Source organism: Choloepus didactylus, chromosome 4 (assembly GCF_015220235.1).
Source record: "Choloepus didactylus isolate mChoDid1 chromosome 4, mChoDid1.pri, whole genome shotgun sequence".
Taxonomy (NCBI): Eukaryota; Metazoa; Chordata; class Mammalia; order Pilosa; family Megalonychidae; genus Choloepus; species Choloepus didactylus.
The window spans coordinates 103,565,128-103,584,999 of NC_051310.1; the positions used below are offsets into that span (position 1 = coordinate 103,565,128).

General features: G+C 49.1%; 1 protein-coding gene across 1 annotated transcript in view; it reads right to left on the bottom strand.

Annotated features, from left to right (window-relative positions):
• Positions 1–1,841: 1,841 nt before the first annotated feature.
• The window catches only part of ARID3B (AT-rich interaction domain 3B), a 74,477-nt gene continuing 56,446 nt past the window's right edge, over positions 1,842–19,872 (bottom strand). Inside the window, exons 5-9 of the mRNA XM_037833391.1 lie at positions 10,646–10,829; positions 9,202–9,482; positions 8,820–9,074; positions 7,227–7,325; positions 1,842–4,323 (exon numbers count right to left, since the gene is read on the bottom strand). Of these exons, the coding sequence (XP_037689319.1) occupies positions 4,160–4,323; positions 7,227–7,325; positions 8,820–9,074; positions 9,202–9,482; positions 10,646–10,829 (983 nt within the window). The 3' untranslated portion in view covers positions 1,842–4,159. The remainder of the gene's footprint in view (positions 4,324–7,226; positions 7,326–8,819; positions 9,075–9,201; positions 9,483–10,645; positions 10,830–19,872) is intronic.

Consider the following 19,872-nt stretch of genomic DNA (forward strand, 5'->3'; position numbering starts at 1 on the left):
ATTCCTGTCCCTCCTGGAAGCCCCTTCCTTGAGGCAAGGGCCCTCCGCTCTCAACTAGCCTGGCACTCCCAGTACCACCCAGGAGCCCTGGCCTTACCCCCTAGCTCCTGTTTCCTGGCACACAGAGAGTCGAACAACGAGGGGATCTCCACCTGCTTGTCAAAGCTGCCCTCTCCACTACGTCTTCTCATCTGCCCCTATATCCAAACTCTGGGCGTGGGGATGGGGGCTGTGCGTACTGTCTCCAAGCTCAGCTCAGGGCCCCAACTCTTCCTATCCCTTCTACGTGGCCCTGGTCAGCCCTTTCCTTCCCTTCAGTGGGGTTTCCAAACCTCCTCTCTCCACAAGTACCCTCAGTCACCACTTCCCCTTTCCTTTTCAGCATTATCTCCACTCCAGTCTGAGACCCACCAGCCCTCCTTCCATGCGAGAACATGCAGACTGGTTTTGGGGGTCTTCACTCTTTTGCCTAGCACGATTCGTCATTATAGTCATGCCCGCCCCCCTTGCTTCTGTTGCTGACGGGAGGGCATGTGACCCAACACTGGCCAGTGAGGGGAGGTCAGCTGCAGGCCGCCAGGTAGCTTTTCTTCACCAGGACAGAGATTTCTGGAGCTGCTAAGGGCCTCTTGGTGACCCCGTGACTGGGCTTAGGAGGGCAGAGCAGAGACATGGGGTAAACCAAACATGCCCTCCATCCTCTGCCTCTTGGTCACCGCACTGGGTCTCCCCATCCCCTCACTGAAGAGGCACACAGGGCAGAGGCTAAGGGCACTGGCTGGGGAGTCCGATGCCAGACCGGCCGTTCATTGACTAGATCTTCAGGACCTCGCTAAGTTTCTTAAAGTTTCTCTTCTTCAGTTACTTCATCTATAAAGCGAACAGAGTAACCACTGCATAGGACTAGGATGGGGTATTAAATGAGAATAACATCTGTAGAGTGCTTAGCACTGTGGTTAGGAACAGACTCTGGGCTCTGTAGCCACTGAATTAGAATCCTGGCAGTGAGCTGTGTGAGCTTGGGCCATTTACTCAACCTTTCGGTGACTCAGTTTTCCTCATCTATAAAATGGGGATAATAGTCTCGTCTTATAAATGTGTTGAGGATGAAACAAGTTAATTCAAAGAACTTAGAACAGTAACAGGTACACATCAGGGTTCAATAATTGGTAGTTTCACAGTCAAATTATTATCCTCAAAGCTGGCTACAGCCTCGCTTTTTCCTAATTCCTGCCCACCGGCCCCAGGCACTGGCCAGTTCTCCATGCCAGGTCCCTTGATGCCGCTGCATGTCCTCTGCTGGATGTGTTCTTCCTTCATTTCTCCAGTAGGCAGCAAACTCTGGTTTTTCCAACTTAAATGTGAACTGCTCGTTTCCATCAGTTCACCAGTAGCCTACTGTTGAGAGCTCTGTCATGCTGTATTCTATATAATCAGTTTTTGTCTAAATAATTGTGTCTGTTTTCCAGACAAGATCTTGAGCTCTGTAAAGTACAGGGAACATAACTTATTTTTGGTTCTGTCCTCCTTTAGTGTCTGATACACAGGAGCTCAAAAGGGGCTTGTTAAATTGAGGAAGGGATCCCCGGCCCTGTGCCTGCCAGGACACAGATGTCACTGGAGTCAGTTCTGGTGGCTGGACAATGCCAGAGCACACTGCTAGTAAAGAAGAGAAGCCAGCAGTGGAGTGAGCACTTCAGGTAAGCAGAAGGGAACAAGGTTCAGGAGACTGGAGGCTCAGGGGAGCGCAGTTTAGCCCATCGCTTTTTATTCAGAAGGGTCTCACATCTCTCTTTACTGTCCAATGGAAGAGCCACTCAGAGCAACCAAGAGAGATCTGCTTATGTGAAGAGGTAGAGGTTTATTGAAATATAAACATTCGAGAACGTGTAAAATAGAAAATAACCACAACATATACAGACACTTGCTGCAAGAAGACGTCTGAGGTATTTATCCACTGCCTAGCTACCCATGTGCTATCACATTTTTTCTGGTTAAGCGGGGACAGAACTGCCCCGGCCCACTGCCTCCCATGCACTCGTCACGACTGACCCTTCAGCGAAAGCACCTCCTGGGCCAGGGGCCCATTCCTGGGGCACCTGCTGGTACCCCCACTCTCGGGCAGCAAGGGTTTGCTCAGAGGGTGAGGCTGGGCAAGCTGCCCAGGGAAAGGGGAAGGACCCAAAGACCACAAAGACACAGTGTGCTGTCCCTGCACCCTCTGGATGGGAAGAGTCTATCCTCCATGACCAAGCCCTGAGAAAGATGCACTGGCCAAATGTCCGAGATATTCAAGTGGGCTCAGGGCCGGCCGGCCAGGCCTCTCCCTGGCACCAGATCCCAGATGCCCTTCCTCTGCCCAGGCCCTGTGCTTGCCTGGTGGCTAAGGCCTCTGAGGCCAGAAGAGGGTCAGCCCTATGGGTGGGGTAGTGACAGCGTATGTGTGTGAAGGGTTTGGGGGACGGGGGACAGAGAGAATATGCAGTCCAGCAGAGGTGCAGCTTCAACAGGCTGAGGTATCTGTTTTGTGTGAAAGCTTTTGATATCCCTTTCCTTTCCCAGACAGGATTAAATGTTAGCTATGCCTTGGGCTTGTGCCAGCGGGGTCTGCCACCACCACAGCCCTATGGCATCACAGTGGATGTGTTCTACTGAACACTTCAGGGCTTACACAATAAAGCGGCAAGCCTTGCACAAAAATCATCTTTTCTTCACAACATAGGAGCAATCCACTCCACCCCAAGGTCCAAGAGGAGAGACCGGGTATTCTCAGCATCTCCTCCTTCATCAGGGCAGCTCGACTTCTGGCAAGGCCAGCAAGGGACAGGGCCTTCCAGCCTGCTCACATTCTGAGGGGGGAATGTTGAGGGAGGGGGACCTGTCCTGCCCCCATATTGGTGAGTTGGGGTAGGAGTCTGGCACAAGCCCCGCTTTGGCAGGAAACGGGTCAAGGACTATCTTCAGAAAAGGTGGGGTTTCAGGACCCGACCCTGTGAGAGCAGTTCTCTCCATTCTACCTCCTTCCCCGCCACCGTGATCCCTGAGTCATCTCTCCTGCTGCCTCCCCTGCCTCCTCTCTGGGGTCTTAGGAAAGGACAGAGGGGCTGGGTACCAAGTCACTTGGTTGGCTTTGGGGGTGATCTGCTTTCATTTCTTTGGTACTACAATAATAATAAAAAATCTTAAAAAAAAAAAAAAAAAAAAAAAGTCAGCAAAACCATATAAAAAAGATTTCAGAGATGCAAATACTTCCTGAAGAATCAAACATCAACAATTACAAATCTGAGGTATTTCAATGAACCTGACATTGACAGGTTTGGGAGAAGTGGGGGCTGAGCTGGCCTCGTGAGAAGGGTGGGCCCAAGGGACAAGTGGGCTATTCTTGGGAGAGCTGACCTACAAGGGTGAGTGGGGAGCATGAGGTCTGGGAAGTTCAGAAGAGGGTCAGTGTAAAATTGGTGCCAAGGCTTGGGCACCCCGAGGCTCTGTCTCCCCGTCAGCAGTTACCCAGGATGCCCTGGGGCTTGAAGACTGACCTCGTGTGCTCTCTCTTGGTACCATTAAAAGAGGGAGACAGGGCCCTGAGGACTGGTTCAACTCTTGAATTTGAGGGACCCCAGAAACCAAAAGCGGTAGTCAAGACAGGGTAGGAGGACTATCCCATACTCAGCAGAGAAGGGCCATGAAGGCATGCTCTTGGCTCTTGGCAGCCCCACGTGAGAGTTGAATATTTGGAGATTGATCAGGGAAAGTGACCAGTGACCCTGGGATCATGGCAGAAGGCAGGGGAAGGGAAATAAATTAAAGGGAAAGGGCTGTGGGGGGCCTTGTGTCGGCTTACAGATTGTCGATACACTGTGCCCCAGGATGGGAGGTGGCCTGGGAACCCTGGAGGATGCTGGCCACCCACAGACCCCTGCCCAGTTCTCCAGGACAATCCCTGATTGGACAACGCTGCCCTGTCCTGCCCCTCCAGCCCCTCCCTGCCCCCGGAGTATAGCAGGACCAGAATGGAGCCTGGACAGACAGACATGTCCAAACCCTCAATGTTTGGCCAAACGGTGTTCGACATGGGCTCCATGAGATGAGGTAAATTCTGTGCATCAATTTCCTTCACTCTCGACAGGAGAGTGAGGAGAAGGAGGCTGGGTCCTGCCTGTCAGAGGGACCAGCTGGTGGAGGGCTCTGCACTGGGGGTGCCCCGGGATGAGGTAGGACTTGGCGAGCAATGCGAGCTGCTGCTGCTGCCGGTGCTACTGCTGATGCTCTGGGGGGCAGATCCTGCGAGGAGGTGGACCACAGGCTTCTGGGCAAAGAGCACACCTGGGTGGGGAAGGAGAAGTCAGTGTGGGCAGGAGAGGAGAGAGGGTTAGGTCAGTTCATTCCAACAAGCAGTTCCTGCCTCCCAACCTGGGCACAATGCTCCGCTGGAGAAGCTGTGCTAGGGGCTGGGAGGAGCAGTCTACACTCTGCCCTACCTTCCAGGGCTCTGAGCTTGGTGCAGAGGCAGATAGAGTGATTTTGCTGAAATGTCTTAAATGCTGAGTGGTGTACCCAGGTTGCTGTGGGAACACAAATGTTTTGGAAGGCAAGGGAAGGTCGGTCAAGAAGTCTATGGCAGTGGGGGGAGAGGAGAACTGGGCTATCTGAAGGAGGAGAAGGAACCAGATGAAGAGGGGGATGGTGTGCCAGGCAGAGGAAACCTGAGAGGGCAAGGATGAGGCAGCGAGAGGTGGCAATCATGCTGGAGGCTGTGACTATGGGAGGCTGAAGGCAAGGAGTGGCAGATGAGGCTGGAGCAATGGGAGGGCAAAGGGATGGAGGTGTGGGCACCTCGGAGGACCTTGGGTTTTACCCTGTAAGGACTGTGGAGTCCCTGACAGGTTTAAGGGAGGGAGAGACAAAATGCGATCTGCATTTTAGAATGCTCTCTCTGGGGTTGGGAGGAATAAGGGCGATGGAGGAAGAAGTCTGAGAGGAGAAGAGAGGTGTGAACCAGGGCAGCAGGGGCGGAACAGAGGACAGAGCAGAGTTCCCATGTCCAATGAGTTTTGGGAAGGTGAGTGTGCCACTTTGAATGTATTGTGTCCCCCAGACGCCATTATCTTTGATGTAATCTTGTGTGGGCAGACGTTATCAGTGTTGATCAGATTGCAATTCTTTGAGTGTTTCTTTGGAATGCGCCCCACCCGGCTGTGAGTGATGACTCTGATTGGATAATTTCCATGGAGGTGTAACCCCACCTATTTAGGGTGGTTCTAAATTCCAACAGTGGAGCCATATAAATGAGCTGAGGGGCAGAGGGAACTCAGTGCAGCTGAGAGTGAACTTTTGAAGAGGAGCTACAGCCAAGAGGGACACTTTGAAGAAAGCACAGGAGCTGCAGATGAGAGACAGTTTGAAGACGGCCCTTGAAAGCAGACTCTTGCTCCGGAGAAGCTAAGAGAGGACAAATACCCCAAGTGCAACTAAGAGTGACATTTTTGAGGAACTGCAGCCTAGAGAGGAACATCCTGGGAGAAAGCCATTTTGAAACCAGAACTTTGGAGCAGACGCCAGTCACGTGCCTTCCCAGCTAACAGAGGTTTTCCGGATGCCATTGGCCATCCTCCAGTGAAGGTACCCGATTGCTGATGTGTTACCTTGGACACTTTATGGCCTTAAGGCTGTAACTGTGTAACCAAATAAACCCCTTTTATAAAAGCCAAACCGTTTCTCGTGTTTTGCATTCCAGCAGCATTAGCAAACTAGAACAGTGAGGATGGGGTGAGGAAATTGTCAGGAATGACTGACTTCCAGGTTCCTGGCCTGGGCAACTGCACACCCACTGAGAACGAACAAAGTGGGGGAACAAGGATTAAGGCAGGTGGGAAACCCTTTTGGCTTCAAGGATTTGAGGAGTCTTAAACTGTCTTCTGACCCCTCCCCATTCTGAGAGGGAAGGAGGAAGTCAGCTTCTCCCCTGGATAGAGGACGAGAAGATAATTTTCTCCATGGACCCAAACCCAACATCCAAACCAATTAGAGCACCACAGCACCACCAGAAGGCAGAGGGCACCCAGGCCCTACCTGCTGGTTCACCCACCCAGAGCAGACCTGGGTCTTTCTAGGTAGAGACATCTGAAGGTGGCCTGGAGACAAGGTACCAATTACTCGGGTGACTGGCAGGTCAACCTGGTGTCAATGCTTCTCTGGAGGCTGCTTCCCGGAACTTTTGTCCCTCCCCTGGCCCCATTCCGGATGCCCAAGGTGGTCCAGAGAAGATCCAGAGCATGAGGGGAACCCCTGGGACCTAGTCCCCAGAAAAATTCATGCCCTGAGGAGATGGTCTCAGTTTTCATGGATGGTACATCTAAAGGTCTTTAAACCATCTCCACTGACCACCTCACCAGACTGGCCGGCACTCTCCACCCCCCGTGAAACAGGGTGACCGATGCCATCCTCTAGCATGCTGGGCCCTTCGGCACCCACTCACCAGGCTGTGCTTAAAGGCTGTGCTTAATGAGGGTCAGCTGGGTTTGATCCCAAACTTAGACCTAAATCAACTAAATGGGAGTGAGAAGAGGAATGCTGCTTCTACCAAAACTAAGGTGAATGCTTTAGGAAAACTTGATAAAGTTAAGCAAACCAACAAACAAGACTGTCAGCCAATTAGGTTTAGGGAGAGACAACTCTAAAGACAGAGGTAGGGGGGATCATAAAAAGATAGGACAATTCTGCTGTACTCAGATTGCCTTGCCTATGTCTTTGGTCCATTTTAAAGAAAGGGAAATGACAGATGATACAATATGGGTGTATTTTGTGAAAAGAAGAGAACAGTTGAATCATAGTGAAAGAAAGGGCTAGGCCCTGTATTAGAAGACCCCTGAATGGTGGACTCTGATTTAAGTTAAATACGATGTTTAAGGAATGGACATAGCATTGATTATGATTCCTTACATTAAATAACTGTTTCAATTACCAGACCAACCATTGGACCAACAGGGTCAGACAATGGGTTTCTATTGTTCTGTCGAAGGTGGAGGGGGATCTGTCATCCCTGTTAACAAGGGTCAGCCTCTGCCAGCTCAGAAGAACCACTTTACCTTTGGAGTCTTGGTACTACATAAAAGCATGCCATCCCCAGGAAGGTGTTCAAACGAGAGGGAGACCAGTAGGGCCAGCCGGGGCGCTGCACGGAGACTGGGACTGCTCTGTGGGCCTCCCCAGAGCTCCAGGAGCCTCACCTGTGTAGGTGGTGCCGTCGATGTCCACAGACATGTTAATGCTCCCAATGCTGCTTGTGGTCAAGTTCAGGGCTGCAGCCGAGGCCTCTGATCTGTCTTCTGCTGGGGACAAGGTAGAAACTGGGTGTGGTCAAGCCTTCCACAGCACTTCTGTCCTCCTCTTGGATACTCACCACTCTCCCTGTCTGGCTGCCTCAGGCCAATGCCTCATGCTGTTAGAAAGCACCTATACACCCGTCTCCTGAGCATAAGGTCTGGTAGAGAATGCAGACTTGCCAACTCCCTGTTGCTTGATTTCTCCACTGAACTACTTCATTTCCCCAACTCCTCTGCTTTCAGAGCCAGGGGATCACTGTCAGCAAAGAGGGCTGGAACTCTATCCGGGTACCCACCAGGCGCCAGGCCCTGAGAAATTGGAGATCAATAAAACCCAGGCCCTGCCTTTGAGGCCTCTCCTTGCCTCTTCCTCCAGTGGCAAGAGATCTCCTTTACCAGGCCACGAGTTCCTCAAGGAGAGGGCTCACCTCCCCAGCACTTGGCACAGCACCTGGCCCTCATGAAATCTGAGCATCTGGTATTCTTGGAAGGCTGTGGGAACTAGAAGGCAGGGCCTCTGCCAGGCTCACCCCAGACTCTGCCCTTTTCATCATCCCAAGAGCCAAGAATCCTTTCAGGTGATTTGTCATCTCTGAGCCTTTGCCTTTGCACAGGACTAGGCACTCAGCCCTGAGTGGGCAATGCAGAAGAGAGCCCTGTACCAGGGCCTGTTCCCTTCCAGCTTCCTGAGGCTCAGGGTAAGTGGGAGAGGGAGGAGTTATCTAAGAATATGCACTGGCTCTTTTCACACCTGATTTCTTCTCAATACATGCTTATTCATCTTTGTTTTGGGATAGAGTCAAGGGCAAAAATGGCAAAGAAATACATGTGAGAGGACAAGGGAAGAAAGAGGGACAAGGGAAATGGAGTGTGTGGTTTGGGGGTGAGAAGGTGGGGCATTAGAAAAATGTAGAGATGGGGAAGGATGTCAATTATGCTGCCAAACTTGTATTTCCTCCTTCCCTGAAATTCCTGAGGGTCACTGGCAGCCCGGCTCTCCCCTGTGCTAGGGCCATGGCTGTTTCTACCAGTTCAGCCTGAGGCGACCCTGGCCCCTCGCTGAGCCTCAGGAATGACGGGGGTGTCTTCCTCCCAGACCAGACTGCCCCTGCTCTGATCTTGCCTACCTCCGGTGAGGTATCAGGGTGAGGGCTAAGCCCTTTAATTTAGACAGATCAAAAGGCAAGTGAGGGGACAAAATCAGAGCAGTTGTCTCTGAAGGCCTCTGGGTCCTCCTCCTTGACTAACTGCTTTTCCTTTTTTTCTTTTTTGCTAGTGAACACAGCACTGCCTGAAGCCATTTCTAGGCCCCTAGATAATGACCTCAGGTTGGTGAACTGAGGTCTCAGAGCCAGAAGCAGGAGGGACCCATTCTAGGGCAGGAGTTTGTGCCCTCCCCCCCCTCCCCCAGTCTTGGGGACATGACTGGGCCCTCCCTGGAGCTGGGGTGTGGCATGCATCAGGATGGAAGGCACCTGTCCTGAGCCCAGCACTCACCCCTGCCGTTGATCCTGATCTTCATGGGGAGCTGCCGGGCCACGCTGAAAAAGTTGCGCTGGAACGCCTGCTGCACCAGGCGCTGCTCCTCCTCGGACAGCCTCGAAGCCTTTTTCTCAGCTGGCTCCCCTGACTCCAGCCGCTCCCGCAGCTGCTCCAGCGTGGCAGACCGGGTACCGGCCTGCTGACCTGCCAAGGCCACAGGCACAGCCAGGCGATTTGGCACAGGCACTGTTGTCACTGGGATTCCATCACCTGCAAAGGAACCGGAGTTGGAACAATCCACCATTGACCCTGCCACCCAACAACCTGGATCTTCAACACGGGGAAACTTGGCTCCCTGCCTCCCTTCCCTCCTGTCTCCCCCAAGGGCCCTGCTGACCTTTCCTGAGAGTGGTTGCTGGGGATATCCGAGGGCTACTGGCATTGGTGCCACTGCTGGAGCCAAGCCCGACGATGGGGAAGCGGATCTTGGGTGGGGAGAGCAGGATAGTGGCCCCAGTGGCAGCAGCAGTAGCAGTAGTGGGTGAGTAGCCAAAGAGGGAGGAACTGTAGCTGGGCCGCCGGCCTTCCCTCCTGTTGCCATCGATGGCTGCCTGGAGCTCAGCTGGGGAGCTCAGAGCTTTCTTCTCACACTCATAGGCATACAGATACTTCATGTACCTGGAGGGAAGGAAGGAGAAAGGAGATTGTAGGGTCTAGTTGACGGGTCTCTGGGAGCAGCCAGGTCAGGCCTCCAGGACAAAGGATTGTGATCTTGGTGCACCTGGTGGAGGGGAGAAGTACGGTTTCACTGGCTCCTTGAACTGCTAACAGACTGAGCAATCTCTACTTAAGGGAAATAAAGGATGTCTTATCTCACGTTTTCATGTTTGTTTTGGTGCCTTTTTAGTGCCCCAGGAAAAATTAGGCCCAAGTTTTGCAATGTTTCTCTGGCAACATGATCTCCTAGCCTTTCTAAGTTAGGCTGATCAGCTCCCATTGTGTGCAGGACCTAGAAATGCTGTCCTTCTTTGTCCCAGTTGCCCCAAGAAGCAATTCTCTACCCAAGAACATTGAGAAAACGTTGAAAAGGAAGCACTTATTCTGGTTATAGCTCTGTCCCCAACTTCTTCTGAAACAATTCCAATAGATATAACCTTTCTACTTTCAGTAAAGGCCATGACATGCTACCCAGCTGATGCATCTGCTGCTCATTCCATGTTCTTCACAGAGCAACTTTCAGTGTACTGGGAAAGAACAGATTTCCCTCTGCCCCTCATTCTCCAATGGTACTTCTGGTTTCACTGCTTCCATCGCCCTTGAAATTAATTCAAATGGTTACAAAAATAAGGTCAGCAATCCCAATGGGGCCTGTCTGCCTCCCTCCCGGCCCCCTGTTGCTGCGCTAGTTGTGTGTCAGGTAAGCAGGGCCAGACAGAGGGTGGAGGTGCTGTTTGGGAGACAGTGCTCTGGGAAGTGTGAATTTCAGTCAGGGAAGCCCAGGTTTGAATCTAGACTCCACCACTTACTGGCTGACACGGCTTTGGTCAAATTACTTAACCTCTGAGACTAAATTTTTATAATCTGTGAAATGGGGATAACACCTACTTTATAGGATTGATTGTGAGACTGAAGTGAGACAATGAGACACTTGGTAAATGCTAACTCTATTATTAAGGTTAAGTGAGGGATTCATCTGAGAACGCTCCCTCCTGTTTCAGGAATTCCACTCATCTTGCTCACTGTACAATGGAATTTCCTTCCTTCCTTTCTTCTAGATTAAAACATTCCCTTTCCCCTCTCTCCATCCTCAGCTTCCTTCCCCCGGGGCCCTGGCTACTCACTGGGTCCTCAGAGTGAAGGCAGCACTGGTAATGGATGTGGGCAGGTTCAGGCCTTTTGTGATCTCCCTCCAGATCTTCTTGTTGATGATCTCCACCAGGCCGCCCTTCTCCGTCACCAGCTTATACAGCATGTACAGGTCGAGGATCTGCTTGGCCATGATGGGGATTCGGTTGATGGGGGTCCCTATGATTGTCCAAAGAGAAAACAGAGGGTTGGGTCAGCATCAAGCAGAGAAAGAAGACACCTATGTCTGCCCACCTTTTGCTGAGTTGGCAATAATGTTCATGAAATCTGCTTAGAAGTGTTAACTGGACGCAAACCCCAAAAGTCTGGAAACTATCAGGCTAGCTTCCAGTTCTCTATGGGATGAACAGGACAAGTAGAATTTAATAGCTGTGTGGCCCTGAGCAAGACAACCTCTCTGGGTCTGTTTTCCCATCTGTTAAATAAGAGGGCTGAACCAGACGATTTAAAAACCAAACCAAACCAAACCTTTTTTTTTTTGGTTAGCAATAAGAATTCCTCTGGAGCCTTCAGGTTCCATTCAGTCATCTACTCCTCAGGGAACCCTTTTTCTGAATCCCTAGACAAGAATCCTGACCCAATCACCCACCTGTATAGTTTTCTGCATGTCTGTTTTGTGGCACTCAGTGCAGTTTGTAACAGTGTATTTTATTTGCATACCACCTGCCTTCTCCTCTTTTCCTCCCAACACTTGCAGATATTGGTCCTGCTGCAGGATGGAGAAATTGTTTTCTCTAATGTGTGCTCCGCCATGTCAAAGGAGCTGCTGGACACACAGGTCTCCAGGGGGATGAAAAGCCACTCAACAATTCTCTCTCCACTAATCATCCCACCCCCTCCCTGGCCTCTGAAAGGGGGAGGGTCAGAGCAGCTTCCGCCCACTGGCCCCAAAGGGAAGCAAGAGGAGCCAGGGACTTGATTAGGAAACCTGGCACCGAGCAGGAAGGGCTACTAACAAGCACCAGGGGATGGCAGGGAGGGCGGGACCGGGTTCTCTCACAGCCGGCTGGAATGCTCGTCAGGAGGCGTGATGGATGACTGTCATTTGGCAGTCCCGGGATTAATGATCTGGAGGTCAGAGGGGAGAATTCCACAGGGAAGGGTCGCTGGGGGCAGGCTATGAGACCTGTTGCCTTTGCCTCTTACTGCATACAGGCTGCTCCTCTTCTGCCTTGCCCCCTCCCACTGCCCAATCTTACTGAGGGCTCACTGAGCTGCCTGGAGGACTTCAGGCCAGCTTGCCTGGAGAAGGGCTGGTTGTTTCTGTTCCTGCTTCTCTCCCCTAAAGGAATAGCTGTTTTCTTCTTCTCAGCCCGGAAAAATCAGCCTCACCATCTCAGGACAGTTCTTTTACAGGACTAGTCAAACCAGAGAATGGAATGAAGGGCCCCCCGTTTATGAGGAAGAAGCATGTGCAGGGATGTGCAAGACTGCTGTGGCGGGAGCAGCCTCATTCCTACATGTGGGAGCTAGAGCTCTAGGACCTTTGTCTTAACCAACAAGTCTCTGTAGGGTCAAGGACAAAGGGGTCATAGAGTTCAATTCCTAAGTAAAATATCAGGGGATTACTGGTATACTCCCTAAGATACCCAGCTCATGTGTTGGTTAACTTTTTCTGCCTGTGCTATTCCAGACAGTAATCCCTAGTCCTGCCATAAAGACAAAGGCCTGAAGCGACAGAAATGACCCTCAGGCAACAGAGGGCTGATGCCTACCTCCATTTGGAGACTCTGGGAGGACCGCCCGCGCTCCCCAACAGGACCCTTCGTACAGGTCCCCAAAGGCTCACATATCCAGAAGCTTCCAGGACACCCTCACATGTGTGACCTGTTGACTTACAAGTCAGAATGTTCACATCAAGCTTACTTTCATCCCTCTAAACTAGCTCCCTTTCTCCTCCACTTCTTTTTTTCCAGCAGTACCATCATTCTTTGAGGTCACAGGAACCTCAGGGCCAGCACTGGTTTCTCTCCGTAATCACCCACCTTTAGGTTGTTAGGAGGCGCCATCGATTCTTCCTTTGAGATACCTTTCAAAGATGTCTTCCTTCTAGATCCACAGGCACCACCCTAGACCAGGCATGTGGTGGCTCATAAACAGATGCCTGTAACAACCTCGTATCTATGCACTCAATTTGCACACTGCTACCAATCATTTGGAAACATCACTTTGATCATGTCACTCACTTCACTGTTTAAAACCTACAAAGACACTTACTGCCTATCCACCCATCCCACATATCCAATCTGTAACCCATGTTCCCACCACTCCCTTATAAAAGTTACGTATGAAAATCTTTCAAGCATATCCCAACAAGTCACTCTCATTCCAATTAGTTGGGTCTTCCCTTATCACCCCCATATCAACCTCATTTGTGCCTCTGCTTTTTAGTTTGTGCTTTCCCTTCTCAAGCCTAAAATGACTTTTCTCTGTTCAGTCTTTCACATCATTCTTCAATGTCTGCTCCCTCCTGGGAGAATTTTCTTACTATCCTGGTTCACATAGATTTTTGTCCTTTTCAGAATTTCTATTATAATTATTCTCTAATTGTTTCATATATGTTCATCTGGTCTCCCTGGAAGACTGTAAACTCTATGAAGGCAGGAACTGTCTTTCCTTCACACATTATAGTGTTTAATAAATTAAACTATCACGCAGATTAAAAAAAAATGCTTTTCAGAGTCATAGCAACCAGCTCTGTAGAGCTCAAACACATGTCCCTCATGCTTGTGCTGTGCCTGCCAAGACCCATCACAGCTTTAAGTGATTCACACTGAGAGTCCCACATGGGAGTCACCTTCTTGCCCAGGTCCCAGCTAGCATGGTTCACTGGCATGGTCTTATAACCCAGACCAGGGAGCTGAGGGGTCCAGAGTGGTCAAGCTCCTTTCTTCCAGGTCCCACAATAAGGAGAGGACTAGCAAGAGGATTCCATCAAGGGGAAAGGCAGAAGATTGGAGATCTGGGGGCTCTGAGAAAGTAAAGAAACCATGACTTCACACAGTAGTGCCAAAGGGAAGGCAGCTAAGTCATGCCTGTGATCTACCAAGCACAGATTTCTCCCTTTTCTGAAAACTGAATACCAAACCAACAAAGCAAAGCTTGCACCACGAAGGGAGTGCTACTGTCCTTCAGAACTGTCACCTCAGGAGCCAGACCCCAAGTGTTTTTGGAACTCCTTTTGCGAATGGTTTTCCGAGTTTTGCAATTTTCCTTAGAACCTCTGCAACGGTGGTACATCTCAAACATGGAGGATGGACCTTGCTTTTGGAAATAGCATTCATTTGGAGGCAAGCCAGATAAACAGGATGAAATGACTGGGCCATTTATACTGTTTTTGACTGAAGATATGGTGTGACTATAAACCACAACAGATTTTTCTAGCGTGGCTCAAACTGCCTCTTCTGAAGGCAACTCTCCAGAGAGAAATTACGAATTCATTCTGAGCAGTCACTGGCCTAAATGGGTAACCATTTGAGATGGTTTCTTTGAAGGACAACATTATTATGTATGCAGAAATTTCATTAAAATTTAGCCTCTTTATAGTCACACAGAGTGGGACTGCATTTGACTGAGAACTGCTTAAGGGCAAGAGAAACAGTGGCAGATATATAACCTGAAAAGACAAGGATGGGTCAGAGTGGCATTTTAAGTCAAGGTTATAAACCTAAACAATAAATGACCTCTTCCAAGCACCACCAGAGAGCCTGCTTTCCCTCACCCCAGAATGTACTCTCTTCATGTGGACCGTTGTGTGCTGGTCAAGCACCCTGGTTCCACAGATCAAGCTGCTAAGGGGAATGGGTGTTTTCTTTCTGTGTCTGGCCCTCTGTAAAACTCCAAGTAGCTCTCAGTGCAAGGAAGGTCCCTCAGTACCAAATAAAGCTGAGGCTGTTTTGAGTGCTAGCTCTAGATAGTACGGTTTTCTTACTTGTTAGGTTTTTTGCAATTACCCAGATAATACAGACACAAAAACTTTTCCTGGATTTAATTTTTCCAACCACCAAGAGAGAAACAGACTCCTCAGCTTGGTCTGTCTCTGCAGTTTGCTTTTTGCTTAACGAACCTTGTCCATTCTCCTTGTCCAAAGGAGATTCTACTAAGAAGAATGATTGGGAAAGATCTTTTAGCTGAGTTTATCTTCCTTGGATAAGAAAGAACCAATACATAATGGGGGAGAGGGATACATACTCAGGCCTCAGTTTCCACATCTGTGAAATGAGGAGTTTGGACTAGAAGATTTTCAGTTCTAAAGTCCTATGACTTTATGAATAAAAACTTAAAATTTGATAGCTGAACTTATTATCAAAGGGTAATAATGCCTGAATTATGGAATAATATTGCCAAGCAACCTTGAGTAAGATGGTTTGGGAACTTCTCCTGTGAAGGGCTCCTCTGTGGCTTAGAACCAGATCTGTGAAGTTCCAGCCCACAAACAATGGCTTCAGTGAGAAGCCTTGAGGAAAAGGCAGGTGTGTGTGTGTGTCTCTGGCCCACTCTCTGGGTTGTATTTTATCTCCCCCTAAGGAGGCCATTCACCTAACAGGGGACAAGCTTCTGTCCATTCCGTCCACAATAAATGCAAAAGCAACCTACAGAGAACCAGGACGGAGGCAAGCATCCACTGAAGAGAGCTCTTTGTGGGTCACCAGTGTTGGCCCTAATGGAGATCAAATCTCTACCCCATCTCACCTCCCAGAGTGGGGCATAAGCACCTGAGGGGGAAGTCTGTAGACTGTCAGTCACTGCTATCAAAGCAGGGGCCCAGGATTGAGGGTAATTAATCATGCTCCCTCTGACAGGAATCCAGAGCCTTATCTGTACCCCAAGAAATGCCGCTGGTCTCTAGTTCCCTCTTCAATAAAGGAGACTGACAGTTCCAACAAAGAGGTCCCTTATCAGATTTCAGCCAGGGAGCCGGAGGGAACCCGAGGGACAGATGTGTAAAAGGCTTTTATGAGGACCATGGACCCAGTGAAGCTGCTGAACTCCTGGGGCTTTAACCCCTGTTGGTGGGAATGCCACTGGGCACTGGCGCTAACTGGCCAAAGCAGCAAAAGCTGTGATCAGGAGCGTCCAGCGCACATGTGGCTAAACAAAAGCCGTGCTCTGGCATTCAGACAGCCCGGGAAGTAGCTGGAAGTAGGCATGAGAGTAGAGAGAAGAGACGGTTTCCTCTGGCTCTAGCAACAAAGATGGGAGATGGCACAAGTGCTGGAAGGAAAGCCACTTCTTCCTCACCAGAGAATGGGCACATTCCGGTGAAGACCAGAAGCAATTGGGGGGCAGGGACCCCAGGTAGGTTCACATGGTTGTCTTCCTGCTACTGGTCAGGGGTGAGGGCCCAAGACCCAGGGCGTGGCCCTGCCAGCGACCCTCGCTGCTTTTTCCTGGCTTTCAAAAAGATCATTAATCATTTCTCTAGCCAGACTGTCAAGAGAGCTGGGTGGCTGGCCAGGGAGCCTAGGAGAGTTAAAACCCAAGCTAACCAGGGATTGCCCAAGCAGCCAGGCAGGCAGGGCTCCTGGCTATTCTTTTGCATATTGATTCTTGCCCTGCTCTTCAGGAGCAAGCAGAGAAAGAACTGGTGACTTTTCCCCACCAACTTGTTTATGCAGAAAATACCTTCCACTGGGGAACCAGGCAGCAGGGTCTGGCAGTCTGCAGCAGTCTGTGGTCACACTGTTCCACCAGACAGGGCAAAGGCAAAGGATGTGCAAATATCATCTTGCCCACTGAGTGGATAATGTGGATTCACTTTTCCTTTCTGACCTGAGATTTTATTTTTATATATATCTCAATTGAAATATAACTTACAGATGTGTAATGCACTAATCTTAAGTATGTAGCTCAATGGCTTTTACTTCCGTAAACACCCATGTAAAGATCACTCAGATCAAAATACAGAATGTTTCCAGCACCACAGAAAAATACCTCATGCCCCTTCCCAATCAATATCCATCCCCTGACCCCAACCTACCCTAGAGGGAATTATTCTTCTGACTTGTATCACCATGGGTAAATTTTCTTGAACTTTATACAAATGGGATCATGGAGTATATATTCTTTTGTGTCTGGCTTCTTTTGACCAATATTATTATGTCTGTGCATCATCCCAATTGTGCACAGGAGGGGTGCATGCTTATTCACTGCTGCGTAACAGTCAACTTTTTGCCTATGCCACCATTTATTTATCCATTATACTTCTGATGGGCATTTGAGTCGTTTCCAGTTGGGGCTATAATGAATGGTGCTGCTGTGAATATTCTTGCATGTGTCTTTCAGTGAGCATAAGCACTCTTTCTGTTGGGTGTACATCTAGGAGTGGAACTGCTGGGAAATATGTTGGCATATGATTAGATTTAGTAAATACAACCAGAGAGATTTCCAAAGTGGTTGTATCCATTAATACTCCCACTCGTAATGTAGGAAAGTTTTGGGTGCTCTACAGACTGGGAGGCTAATTTTAAATTCATCAACTTTTTGATACTCCAGCTGTGACTCATTGCTTTAAGTGAAGTTCAACAGAATATGTAATGCTGTATTCTTCTATGGCTAATAATAAATTATTGGTATGGCTGCTATCTCTTTCCTAAGAAAGTTTGCAACTTCTGTGTACAGCTAAGTTAGCCAAGGAGTTAGAATGAGGTGACAAAATGAAGGCCAAGAGCCTGCCGTGTCTTCTCTGCTTTGCCTACTGCTGAACTACAGACCTGGCTGGCTCACCTGGGAGATGGGGTATAAGGCTGATCTGGGGGAGGTGCAATGACACAAGGGCCTTTGGCTAGGCAGTGCACGACTGTCTAAGCTTCACTGCCCATCTGCGCCACGAGCCTCCCAAGACCTAGCAAAGTGTTCCCATCATGTAAATGGGGTAAACCTCACTTCAACTTTTCCCTGCACCAACCCTTGGACTATCTGCTGGGTTGTGGATCACTTTAGAACAAAGGAGGCAAAACTGTCAAATAACCCAATTTTACTATATGCTAGAAGTGCCAATAAAAGATTTTGAAGGGGAAGAGGCTGCATTGAATGACAGGTGGGTTTTTCAAATTAATCATGACTTTCAAAAGCCAGGCTCTCTTTCCATTATTGTGGATAAATGATAGCCAGTTACAGGGCAGTAAATGACTATTACAAACCGAAAAAAGACAAACGGTGTATTTCTCAACAGCAGCTGGATCACCTAGAGGGAGAAAAAGATCTGCCTTCAGACAAAGGGCTAATCCTGAGACTTCAAGATTTGAGTTTTACGTTTTCATTTGGAAAGTTACAAAATAAAGCCCCAAAGACTATTTCTTTTGAAAAAGACAACATATTTCAGCAAGGGGATGAGAGAATCAATCTACCAGGAAGGGAAGCCACAGACCATTTACTGCAAGATACAAAGAATATACAAGAAATTGCCTTACCACCAAAAGGCAAAGCAATATATGTCATGAACATTTCCTTGACTGAGATGGATAGATAAGCACACAACAGAAGGAAAAACACTCAGATTGCACTTTGAGGCAGACCAAGCCCTTTTCCCACAGTAAATTCTTTGTATATACCCATCAAAAACAGATCCAACAATCCGTTTGGGAAAACCAAGGTCAGTTGGCAGCCTTGAACAGAACTCGGGGGGGAGGGGTCAGCTCTACAAGGGAGGTCTGGACAAAACTTGTCTTCCGCATGACCAAGCTTTGTACCCTGGTGTGCTCAGATGGGGCAGGGACTGAGCAAGGCATTCCGGTTGTGTACGAGATGCTTCTGTCTCCTGTGCAACTCACCCGTGGGCCGGCCCCATCCTGCCTTGACAGATGGCAACCTCTGTGCCACTGTGAATTAGTCACATCTGCCCATCTGCCCTTCTCTGAGAGACAGGCCTTACCCTAGATGAAGACTCCCCTTGCGTGCAGAATTCTACCCTGTATTGACTAGCTGGCTGCTGTCAGACCCTCCCCTCCACAGCCGCTCATGGAGGCAGGCCAGCACTCTCTGTGGGAGCTAGAATGCCGAAGGGAGACAAAGGATTGTCCATTGTCCCAAAGGGAGGAGAAGTGATGGAGCTGCTGGTAGTAGTGCAGGAGAGAGAAAGAGGACTGGCTTGAGAGTTAAGAGACCCAAGTTCCAATTCTACTCTGTGGCCTGACATAAGTCACTTAACCTTGGAGCTGCTTCTTCATGGGTAACGGTGATAACCTCTGTTCAGTCTACCCCACAGAAGCTGAAGCTATGGGGAAAAGCAGATCAGACAATGGGCTGAAAGGGCTCTGTTAAGTGTACGGGATGATAATAATAAAAATAACGGCAAAATTATCGTCACCATCATCCTGATTCTTTGATGAGACCACAGTTCTGTTTCACCTCCTATTCCCCACTGATGAAAGAAGACTGGAATTGTTTATGCATAACAACAATATTGTTTATGCATAACAACATAATAAGCCTTTGCTTATTAGACTGCCAAACTAATCCCCCTTGGGTACTGGAAGACTAAATGGAAAATCTTCCAGGGAATAATATCTCAGAAACCACCCAAAGTGAGTTAAATCATCTAGAGAATTTTATTTAGAACTGTTAGGCTTTATTTCTGGCAAAGAAATGTGTATGTATTTTACACACATACATATACACACACAAATACACAGGGCAAAAGGTAAGCAAAAAGGGACATTAGAATTTTGAAATCTAACCAATCTTGTCTAGAGAAACATTTGGGGTGGGGGTGAGGAATAGAATTAACGGCAATATATTTACTTCAATTTGGCTTCAGTCAGCAAAAGAGGAAATACTTTATTCAGCAGGGGGATGGGAGGAGCATTTGACCTTGGGAGTCAGGCAATTGTTTTGATAGAATTGTTAACAAGACCTTTTTTCTTTTGCTCACCAAGGGTAGCTCAATATTTGTTGGTAGCTCAATGGAGACACACACAGACACATGCACACACAGGCATGCAATCCAGATAGGCAGAACTTGCAAGGAACTTCCAGACTGACTCTTAATTGAACCCTCTCGTTTTATAGATAAGGAAACTGTGGCCCTCAGATGGGAAGGATTTGCTCAAGTCCACAGAGAAAAGTGGAAGCCTAGATCTGGCTTCACACTTTTCCAATCCAGAGCTCTTTCCACCACCATACTGCCTCTCTGCAGCTGGCTGGAGACTGGGAGCCTGACTAGGCACTGCCTCAAGTCCCCAACTCTTCTCAGGCTCCTTCT